The sequence below is a fragment of the Chroicocephalus ridibundus genome, chromosome 2 (assembly GCF_963924245.1).
Source record: "Chroicocephalus ridibundus chromosome 2, bChrRid1.1, whole genome shotgun sequence".
Lineage (NCBI taxonomy): Eukaryota > Metazoa > Chordata > Aves > Charadriiformes > Laridae > Chroicocephalus > Chroicocephalus ridibundus.
Window position 1 is genome coordinate 18213513 of NC_086285.1, and position 12267 is coordinate 18225779.

The window sequence follows — 12267 nt, forward strand, 5'->3', positions numbered from 1 at the left end:
GTAGCTCCAGTAGACATTTTCAGAAGCTAAGAGCCACCGGGGAAGCATGAATGAGAACTCTGTACCCTCAGAGAAATTATCTCTTTAGGGTAGGAAATATACATATTTACACAAAGGTATAAATCAAAGCATAATTATTGGATAATATACAGGTTAGATCTAGCTTGATATACCAAGTGGAATTGTCAAGGTGTATCACAGAAAATGTATGAAAGGAAGATACAGTATTTGTTAAGTGCTAAGAATCTTCTAAGTTCTGAACAAAATGAACTTAGAAGGCAACCTCAGTACTGAGGAGTAAAGTCCTATTGTGAAAGCTGACCTTCTGTTTGTAGAATGGGACCTCCAGGATTTTTAAAAACACATTTTTGTTTTTCAGTATCAAAAGTGCTGTGAAGAATGAGGGAAGTATTAATATAGCAGCCAACTCAAATTTCTGTCAACTATTTGATTTCAAAATGGAATCTAACATAGTACAACAGAAATGTACTAGAACTATAGGCCTGACCTTAGGATAATGCACTTATTAGGCCTGAACCAAGTATAAAACTGGTCAGGGCAAACCCTCTAAAGGCTGACATCTAGTGAAAAGTAAGAGCGATACCTTGGTCCAGAAAGGTGGAAGAGTGTCTGATACACAACTACTCTAGCTATTGTTAACATGGCAGGAAAAAGTACTGGAAGTCAGGATGCCACAGTACTTGCCAATCTTCCAGTATGTTTTCAGCTATTTATAGATGTTGCATCTACATGTCAAGTTTTAAAAACCCCTCAAACTACTCTACAGATTCCTAGATAGCTAAGAGAAATGTATTAAAAAAGGTAGAGTAAGAAATTATGCTGTATGTCACACTTTCAAGAACTAATTGAAATGTTTTACCTAGATTGTGATTTCTTCAACACGATACTTTACATACAGAAATTAAACATTATGCACCAATGATAATTATACTTCAATTATAAAATTAAACTTGTGACAGTAACATACTCAAAATAACAACTTCGGTTTTATTTCTATATTTTAGATTTCGGGAATGTAAAGCCGTAGAAGCTTTGGTAGGACTGCTCACTGACCAGCCTGAAGAAGTTCTTGTAAATATTGTTGGAGCACTGGCAGAATGTTGCCAAGAGCCAATAAATCGAACTACTGTCCGTAAATGTGGTGGAATACCAACTCTAGTGAAGTTACTTACTGGAACTGATCAGGCACTACTTGTGAATGTCACCAAAGCAGTGGGAGCTTGTGCAACAGAACCTGAAAATATGATGTAAGCTATTCATATTCATAGCACTTTAAATATAGAAAAAAATTTTTTTAGTAATTCTGGCACAAATATAGTCAAGTCTAATCTGACTTAAAAGGATATTTTACTTTTTGTTTCTACAGGACTGCGTGGGTTAGTTGCATCCTACTGTAAAATGTGCTATATTTAAAAAAGAGAATTAATTAAGGAGGTATTAGAAGCTTTTGCATTTTGGGGGAAATCAGATAAACCTTTAGTAAATTGATTTTTATTAAAGTTAAAATTCAAAGTTACAGAGCATCGTTTTAAAGTACTGTATGATAGGTAGCTGTTTTGCCTTCTCCTTTTACATGTGTTCTCAAATCATAAATAATAGCCTCAGTTAGAGAAAGTTATTCCAAAAGGAAATGTGCAATGTCATGTAAAATAATTTTAAAATTTTTCAAGTGGAGTTTTATTTGTATTTTATCTGCTTTATTACTCTCCATCATTCCTTTTATGAACTCAGACTTATTTTTGACCCTTTTCTCCCCTCTTATTCCTTTGCAGGACCAAAGAAAAAGACTGTCTTTTTACAGAGGCAGTTGCTGCACTCTTTGGTTTTGTGATGTAGATTTGTATAGCTTACAAAGATCCTCGAATTTTATGATTAAGTGTTCCAGTTAGATGTTGAGGTCGGCATTTACTGTGCTTACTGTTCCTGTACAGGGATATTTACCTCAAGATTCTCAGCATATTTCCCTCCTTATACACAAGGAGAGTCAGAAAGAGAGTTTTATTAAACTCCTCCTGTTCTGATTTGCATAATTCACTTGATATTCATATAGCAGTGCAGGGAATTCTTTTCCTGAATAGGGCTTTTGTTTTCATGCTTTGGCTGTCACCCAGTGGCAAAAGGCTAGATGGTACACAACTGTAAACATGGGTTGTATGAACAGTTAGCCATGTAGCGTAGAAGTATAAATAAATGAAATCGAGTTCACAACGTATCTCACTAAAAATCAGCCTTTAGAGTAATGTATAAACCTAACAGAATTAACATTATAAATCAACTGAGAAATTTAAATGCCAATAAATATAAATTAATATCTATAAAATCTCAGACATACTCCGGTACTCAGGACTATCACTTGTAGTATCCAGTATGGATAGCTTCATACTGGAATGTGGTCAGTATAAGCACCAAAAATAACATAAGTTGCTGCTAAAATTGTGGTGAACAAAGTCTATCTGGTTTTTAAGATGGAGAGACTTTTGTTTGGGACAAAATTTATGGAGTTTGCAAAGAGTGGACAAAGGGATCAAATATCGAATTTGGTTTGTATGAAAAAATTGTCTATTGAAGGTTTTCAACTTTTAAAATGTTTTTCAAAATATTTTAAACCATTAACAAGTAAGCAAGATCTTAGATCAAGAGTAGAATATACTTTTTACTACTACTACAAAAAAAATGACTCAGAAATTATTATTATTAGCAAGACCGTGACATGTACCTGATGTATTGTGCTATTTAGACTTGTAGTACTAGAAGAGATAATGCTGCTATCTTTTCCCAAGGTGTGATTCATCCATGTATGGATAAGTTTGATACCAATCCAGCAAAATACTTAAAAGCAATGCTTAGTTAAAACATTGACGCCAGTGCAACCCCACACATGTTTAAATTATTTGCTTGGTTGAGTGTTCTGCCTCTCAGAGGGTTAAGATATTAGATTCCCCCCCCAAAAAAACCCAAACAAATCAGGACATCCATTCCTCTCCCTTCTCCTCCTTTCAGGCCAGCAGAGCAGTAATTGAAATTGTAGCTCCTCATCCAAGCTGCTCTCCTCCTCATCGGGAAGAGTAAGTCACCGAAGACAGGAAGGCTACATAGTCTGTAGCATCACTTTGTTCCTTTTACAGAATTTGGGACTAAAACAATAAGCAGTCTTGTTAGAAACTACTGTGAAGTTTATTCTCTTTCTGTAAACATTTTGTGAAGTTCTTAACCAAAAAGATACATCTTAACAGGGATGTGGAGATCCGCCAAGATTGTCTTCCAGAAAGAAGCAAAGCAAAGTCACTTGTAGCCTGTAAGCATACACAGGTGATGAGAACTTCCTATTACAGTTTGATACTTAGCTGTTTCTGGTCTTTCTAGTTCATCTGGCTGGATCCCTGTTACATTCCTTATTTCATAATCATGTATTCCTCAAAATGGCTTGACAGGTTCTAGGAGAGCAGTTATTCTCTGATATTAGCTTTTCTCCTGGCAAATTTGGCTGGCAGGTCTTAAAGCTTTTCTTTGTCATCTGGTACAGACAAGAGCTGCTTAAAGAGTTACTTTTTTAGTTTGGCCTTACAGAAATTCTGAAAACTATGATGATTTTTCTGGATTCTACTATCATTGACTTTCATACATACTAGAAACCCAGAACAAAGCCAGAAAATTTAAAGGGAGTATCAAGCACCTGTAAGGATTGAGAATTTTCACATGTATTCTTACATTTTGTGAGCTGCGTGTGTGTTTAACAAAGTGTGGATTAGAGACTAAATATTCAGTTGAGCAGTCTTCTGTTTTGAATGTGGTTATGCAGTAGGTATGCGGAAACCATACAGACCAGGAGTGGAGCTCAGGTAGTGTCTGTGAATGATTCCAAGGTATGTAATGAAGAGGATAAGATTAGTATGAGAAATAAAAAGCTGAAACAGTGCGGTTAACTTCTGCGGGAAATATTGTACATTTATCATATGTTCCATGGAGGAAGCCTGCGCTGGCAAACAGAGGAGACTAGTAGATAGGCATAGGTGAATCTACAGCTTCTATATGTCTTTTATATATTTTATCTCTGTTATGTTTCCTAGTTGACGCTTCAACTTCTACAGCTACTGAGTGGAAGGTACAATAGTGTTACTTTTCTGCACCAAGCTTTTACTTTAAGGCAACTTAAAACAATTAAGTGATTCTTATTGACTCTATTGACCTATATAAAATAAAGAACAGCAGCCAGCTTCTCTCACAGCAAAAAATAAGTTAACTTTTCTTAAAAAAGCATAACTATGTGACTGAACTTCCTTACTATTATGTGGACAGCATGAAGCTGTTCTCCATACTCAGTCTGCTGCACGGCCACTGACAGAGATGCCGCTGTACATCTTTTATGTACATTTGTCTTTTTGAGGAACTTTTTACAAGTTATTCTTCTTCTCTTACTAAAAACAGAGGACTATTGCATACTCTTTAATTGCCATTAGATTTTCATTTGCCCTTTTGATTTGAAAACCTCTAGACTTTATCTCTAGCATTCAAAACTGAGGGTTTAGAATCTTATAAACTAAAACATACAGTTATTTTAGCCAAACAGATGGAGTTTGAGTCATTGGTATATAATATTATTTATTAAAGCAGTCCACAGCAACTAGTGAAATTTTTAAGAAACATGCTAAATTGTGGTTTCAAAAAAGACAAGATTACATTCTGCCAGAATTAAACCCTGTAATCTTACTAGTAAGCACAATACAGAGTCAGTATAACTTTGTTTATTTACATTTGTATTTGTGGTCTAAATTGGCAGGCAATTAAACTAGACTTCTCAAAAGCAAATAACACTGTAACAGAAAAAGATGGTAGATATGACAAACAGATGTCTAGGCTGTGTGTATGCATGTGTGTTTAAGCAGTGCATATTGAAGTTTCTACTGGAAATGTTCGGTATTAAGTTTGAATTTGAAAGAGAAACTATTTCAGATTAACAGCTTCACTCGTTTCAGATATATAAAAAAAAACTGAAGTAAATTTCTGGAATTGTAACTCGCATCTTGCACAGACATCTCATGATGTTCATGCTGCCATGATATCAAGGTTCTTAAATGAAATAATGTGAAGTCTTTATTAAACAACTGTTGACTGCAAACAGCTAACAAAAGTAATTAAAAAAATATATCTTGTTAAATTATCTGCACTGGTCAAATAGCAAACACCAATTCACTGTAACCTGAGATTTCCCAGAGGCTGTCCTAGACACTCTGGTAATCTCTGAATAGGTTTAATTGCATTAAAATTATTTGCCCATAGGACGTATTCTATATACGCCATGTGTCAGCTGCTCTGTGTGGAAACCAGGAAAATGTTTTTGCTCATACGCCTTGCAGTTGCCTTTTTGTAGGAGTGATGTGAGCTGCACACCCCTTCATCTCTGCTCTAATCGTGGCTGGCCAGCGCAGGAGTGCATGATAGGAGCGCCTCTTCACTCCAGCTATTTCTAACTGCCGATACAACTACTTTTGGTTATTTTGAGGAGCAGAATAATTTACATCTTGTTCTAAATTGTATCAGAGATCAAATAAGCACAGTCGATGACAAGGCACAGAGCTTTGAATCGGAAGAGATGGCCATCTTGGTCCAGGTCCAGCAGATGTCTCTGCTATGTTAAGGTATAGAGCAGTTCAGAATCTGGGCTCTTGCTTCTGAGCTCTGCATATTTATATTTTATTATGTACTTATAGTGAAGCATCAGACAACAATTACCTATAATAAAGCTTACATTTCTACTTTGGGTGACTTCCATGATTTGAAATCTTTTCACGCTTGTGACTATTAATAGTGTTCTATACATTACATAAGTGTAGTTCAGCTGTTCTAGAAAGTAGTTAATTTTTGATATCAACTAAATATTATATTATTTCAGCTTTTGTGAGATTTCCTTCAGCTTTCAAAGGAAATGTTCTGCATCTTTATTAAAAGAACTGTCCTTTAACAGTCCTGTGAATGGTTGCTTAATACAGGTTTAACTGTAGTTTAATTTTATCATCATAATGTCAATAAATAGCTATAATATATATCATTTAAAGTGACTGTAACCACAGAGTGACTAATGTATTAGCTATGGATGAATACAGAACTGAATGCCAACCAAAGTAAATTTCGAGGTATGTTTGCTTGTGTTTATTGTGGTAAGTAGGTTTTTACAGCATCCTGCTAATAATGTTATAATAAATTTTAGGAAGAAAGTTAGATACAAAAGCTATATATAATAGCGAATCAGAATATTGTTTAGGGTAATGCCATCAGAGCTGAAATTTTCAAGATTACAGGTCTTTTTTCCCATCTCTTTCTTTGTTTATTTGTAAAGAAACCTAAATGTGTAGTTTTGATCACTTTAAAAAGGAATTTTCACATAGAAAGGAAACTAATGTCTAAGCACTTTTATAGAGGAAACATTTTTCAGGGCCATTTATTTTAGTGTTCCCTTTGCTTAATAGCAGATACGCTCTTTTAACACCCAGTTTCTTCATCTGCTACAGTGTCCAGTGGAACTATAGAAAGATGAGAAATTGAACTGAGAAAGGATTAGTCACTTGTTTAGCAATGCTTTCTTTAATTCACAAATACATATTCTTAGCAAGATGAAAATAAAAGGGTTTGTGCTTGTATGGTGATTACACAGTGATTATTCTTCCAGTATGAGAATTTAAGAGCATCATTCATGTATGTAAAGTTCTTTTCATTTAAGTTAATCTAGAGCAACTGAGACAAAGCAGTAATCAGTGATGAACAATGTACTTTGGAGATCTGTTTGGTTTGACCATACTGTTTTTTAGTTTGATTTTATACATGTTGAATGGACTGAGGGCTATACTTTCATATATTCTGAGTTGTTCTGTTGAGTGTAAGACAACTGGTATTTCTGGTTATCTTCTTCATTTAGAAAATGAACCATAGAGTGAGGCTAGTTTACCTTGAAAAGATGAAGACAAGAAAACTGAAAAGAAAATGAAAGTAAACTTTCAATTGAAAAGGAAGCTTTTGAAAAAGTAGAAAGGAAAGATAAATCAACCTAGACGTTGTTTTTTTAAGTGTGGTGGAAAAAGCTGAGCTCAGTGTTTGGCTTCTATCTCTTGATTTTTATATACTGGTTGGAGCTGGGTCATTTATATTTAGCCCCTCTTGGGAGGAAGTACCTCCTGTTGGTAAATGGTCAGTACTCTGCTTGACTAGAAGAAAGATTCATGGGTTCTTTTTAAATTAATTCCAATACAGGAAAAAGTTCCTTGTGCTTTCTGAAATGACAGGAAAGTAATGTTAAAATTGCTTAAAAGTGTTGGGAGTTTGAAGGGATTTAAAAGCTTGTTTTGAAGCTTTTACTTAAGTTGTCCTTACTATGTTGAACATATTTATGTTATTATGTAGTTTGTGACTAGGCTGTTATATTTTGAAGCTTTAAGATTTCTGAATTTGTCCTTTGAATGATTTTCTTGCAATTAATTTGGAGCTGAGTATGTAGAATAAGCTGTATTAAAATTAGCAGATCTTAAACTTATGAACTAACTTAAACTTGTAGTTATAGTTGTTTAACCAGTTTGCATACCTGGTTATTTTAGACAGAGTTCATGTCCTTAATTATTTTTTGTGCTTCAGATGATGGTGGGATTACATACAACGCTGATTCTATAAATAGTTTAAAAATTTCCTGAGCACAAATTAGATGTTTTATGTCATGTTTTTAAGCACAGTCTGTATTTAAATGTCTCTTGTATTTACAATCAAAGATGTAGACTAATGTTATACTATTGAACTTTTTCTTTTGAGGTTAGAAAATTAAGGTATATTTGCTTTTCTTTATCTTCAGCTCATCTGCTTTGGGTTTAACATATCTTTTGGAAAAAAAGGCATGTTTGTAAAGGCTATTAAATTTTGTTTGACCTTCTTTTCCATTTAAGGTATTCAGTGGACCCTAATGTGAAGTTATGATCCTGAAGCCTGATTGATATGTAAACATAACACAGATGGTGTAGCAATGATTTGTAGCGATGATTTTGATGATAATTCATTTTTCAGCTAGTCATGAAGATACTTTGATTACAGTGTGTTTAAGTAATTATAACATAGTGTTCAGTGTTAGACTTGTTGGTAAGGAACACATGGGAAACAAGTTACACGTTATTCGTGCTCAACAAAGGATGCACTGTGGTGTGACCATTTTAATTTCTAATGCTAGATTAGAAACATAGTATTTTAAAATATGTCATAGAGTAAGGTAAATACATTAAGCATAGACTGAATAAAAAGTTAAGTACATAGTTTTGGGCATAAATATTTGTTCTGGAAAGTATTTGTTACTATATGAAAGAAGCCAGTATGCTTGAATTCAGATTTCACTTTGCATGCAGATCATTAAACCGTCGCATGCTTGTTTTCACATTTATATTACTTCTTGTTATAATGTAGTTTACTTATCTTCTGTAAGCATTTTGAATGACAGTTCTGAGAAAAAAGTAAACAGCATTAATGAGATTTAGTTAGAAAATATATTCTGTCTTTGCATCATTTGTTCACACCTATCTGCTATAGTAAGTGATGCTACTGACTATGTTGATGGCAATTAGCTGACAATAAAACACAAGCACTTACATAAAACAAAACAGTATGTTAAAGAAAGTCATACCAATATCTATTAAAGCAGTATTCCAAACAAACTGATATAGTTTAAAATTTAACATTGTCTATTCCATAATTAATTACCTCTTTTTTTGGTCTGTTTCTGCAATAGGATAATTGACCGTCTAGATGGAGTTCGTTTGTTATGGTCATTGTTGAAAAATCCTAATCCAGATGTTCAAGCAAGTGCAGCTTGGGCTATTTGTCCTTGCATTGCAAATGCTAAGGTAAAAATGTATTTAAAGTAATAGTTTTGTTATATATATACTCACATACAATTTTTACATTTGGATCATTTCCAGCAATGTTTTGCTGTTTGCTACTTAACACTCTTTTTATTTCATTCTGTTAACTGCTTAAAAAAATTCATGTATTCATTTTTCAAAAGTGAATAATTCTCCTTCTAGCACTGTTTATAGCATTCTGGTTTGCCTTTACAGTGCTTACTGTATTTGGAAAATATATTTTAATAACTTATCAGGACCTAAACTTACTGTTCCCAAGTAAAGCATGCTGAAAATCTGACAATACTGAAAACAGAAAGCTTCTACTCATAGGCTATGAATAGCACAGGTAGTTGTAGTTGTTCTCCGCTATGAGGTACTTCAGCTATGTTCTCAAGAGACCATCATTTGGTTTCAGAGCATATTTCAGACTCAGTGCCAATGTAATCCTTAGATTTTCTGCTCAGACTGCCAACAAAAAGTGCCAGTTGTGAATAGTGGTTGTTGTGCAGGTCAGTTGTAGACAGAAGACTGAGCTATTCATTTATTGCATGTCAGTTTCCAAATAGAGATAAAACGGTGAGTATAAGCTGTAAGTCATCTTCAGTGAATTCTTACCACTGACCTGTGGTAAAAGAAATGGTGAAGGTTTTGTTTCCCATTAGAAGTTTCCTGGAATACTAAGTAGACTTTTATTGTTAAACCTTGTACTGTAATATCTTCTGTTTGTAATTAGCCTCCATATTTAATGCAGCTTTTGCATCTTCTCTCTACTGTACCACAAATATATAACCGTCTACATATCATTTGAGATCCTGACTATATAAAGAATAGAAATTCTTTCAAAGTGCTAGATATCCTTAGCATCCTTTGCAGGCAGTTTCCTGTTTGAAACTGAGCACAGTCTGGTTGCTATTAATTTATATAGATGGATAGATGTAGATACATTGTGAGAACATTTGGTCTTGATTTTTATAACTTAAACATTTTCTATTTCTTCACAATGATTCCTACGATGGCAGCTTGCTTGCCATTTTTCAAGCATGCTGGTTATTCTGTATTATCTTTCCATCTTTTTTAAAAAAATATAAGTTCTAGTATAATAAGGTTTTTTGTTACCTAATGGTGGGGTGTATACATGTCTCATCTGTCAAGATATGACTATACCTGCCTCTCTCTTGAATAATATTGCTATAACTGAATGTTAAAACATTACTTTATCTCAGAACTGAAGTAATACTTATTATGTGTAAGACTGTGCAACCTGTAGTGCCAGAGTAGAACTCCACATTGCTAGAGCTTCCACTAAAAGCACTTTTTCAGAAACTAAGGGGGTAGAGGACAGCTACTGAAATTATAGACTACATGGATTTTTTTCTTGTTTTTTTCCCCTGGGTATTTGATGAGTGTAAGCTATGTACATCCTTAGTGTAACCATCCTCCTTTCATCTCCCTTGGCTGCCTGCCCAAATGCTAATCTGTGACCCCACAAAGAGTTCTTTGTGTGAGGCTGAGGCAGAGTGGCACACTGAAACAAACCTACCAATAATACCCTTTCCTCTGACACTGAATGGAAAGAAATATGTATAAAGCAGCGATTATAGCCACGCTGTGGAAATGCAGTAACTCTTTCTATCTAAACAAAATCTTGATTTTTTTTCTAATTCAAAGTTAATAATATTCAACAATTTACATGATCTTCCAAGGAGCACTGTTTGGTTTATGCAGTGTTTGATTCAAAAGCAGTAATAAGCATATGACTTTAAAAGGATTATGTGCATTCTGGCTTTTCCAAGCCTGTGCTCGGGACTGCAAACCATGTGTCATATAGCTGTGAGCTTGGAATCTGGATTTGTTTTCTTTTTTTGTGCTCTTTTGTGGAAGTGATTCTTTTCTGTAGTGTGGAGATTCATAGATGAAATAGAACTCTTTAATAGTATCAGAAACAATGTAGTGCAGCATCCATTTTTCTGTACATTTTCTGTAAATACAACTTAAAGGTTATTTTATATGATATTGATAAAATCTTAGAAGCTAATCTATCATACTGATAGGGCTGTTATTGTTATAGTATGTGAGTACGTGATTATCTTTCATGCACTTACTCTCGCCATAATCTGTTTAAGATTGGAAAATCTACCATTTCTGTTTTACCATTAGGGTGATAAAAGTCACAAAAGGCCAAGACTTGAATTCTCAAGATGTTTAGGTGCTAGCCACCTTTAAGCTTTTGGGTCTAACTAGTTTCTCTGCTGTTAGACAGGAAGTTAATTGCAAAGGGAGCAGAATCCAAGTTCCCGTAACCTTAGATTATGTATGTCGACAGTTACATTATGGTAGCTGATTCAGAGTACTTCCCATAGAATAGATTTGTATCAGTATGATATTTTGTTACAGCAATATGATATAGGTCAGTGATATTTGGTCCATGAGAGATCTAAGACTTTTTAAATAGAGGATATAAATTGTACACTGCAGTACATAAACTGTTACAGATCTGGCAGCCATAATACTGGTTTGGTATCACTCTTCACTTCTGCATGCCAGCATTAGTTCTAAATATTTTTAGCCTTAAGAATTTCTTGTAGAATGAAGATCTTATAAGTAGACTGGTAGTGATATAATTTGGGTGGTAGAACAAGCCTGAGAAAATTTGCACGGCACCTGTGAGTGCTACTTGTGAGCCTTAGACAAATATCTCATGATTTTGGATAAATTAGTTCATACATTTCTTTAAAATACAAGACATAAAAAGTTGATAATGTAATTTATTCAAAGGAATTATCTTAATAGAAGCAGATTCTTATTAATTAGTTCCTTACTTCCAAAAGGAAAAGTTGCTACTGCAGGCACATTGGTAATGACAAAGTGTAAGTGCACTGTCCAAGAAACACAAATGATTATGAAAAATGGCTAAGAAAAGTCTACTCAACTCTGTTGATGTTGGAATGGCAATATTTGGTTATGATGCTTCTTTGAAAAACAGTATTTATAGTGTTCTCCCTACGTACGTCAGCCCAAACAGAAAAATTTAGAGAAACTCTACAAAGATGTTATTTGGGCTATTATAAAATTCATCCAAAGGCGTTGTGCCAATAAAAGGAACACTGCCAGCTTCATTTTGTATGAAAATACCTATTTCCTCACAGAGTAACCTTTAAATAGTATGTCTTAGGGGAAAAAAAAAGTTTTAGAGGTTGTTTTCTGTCCTCATATTTAGTAGAGTTTTGGGTGCAAACATTAGAATAGGAATGGTAATGTCAGGCTTCATCCTTTCCTCTGTCCTTTGTCTGTGTTTGCGTATCAGCTTTCAACTCTCAAAGTTTCATTTTAGCCTTTGTTACAGCTACAGTTATAAAGGCTTTCTTAAAGAACTTCAGGA

The 12267-nt window shown here is 34.2% G+C and overlaps 1 protein-coding gene across 1 annotated transcript in view; it reads left to right on the forward strand.

Annotated features, from left to right (window-relative positions):
- The window catches only part of ODAD2 (outer dynein arm docking complex subunit 2), an 88316-nt gene that overhangs the window by 37517 nt on the left and 38532 nt on the right, over positions 1-12267 (forward strand). Inside the window, exons 16-17 of the mRNA XM_063324584.1 lie at positions 1026-1268; positions 8774-8888. Of these exons, the coding sequence (XP_063180654.1) occupies positions 1026-1268; positions 8774-8888 (358 nt within the window). The remainder of the gene's footprint in view (positions 1-1025; positions 1269-8773; positions 8889-12267) is intronic.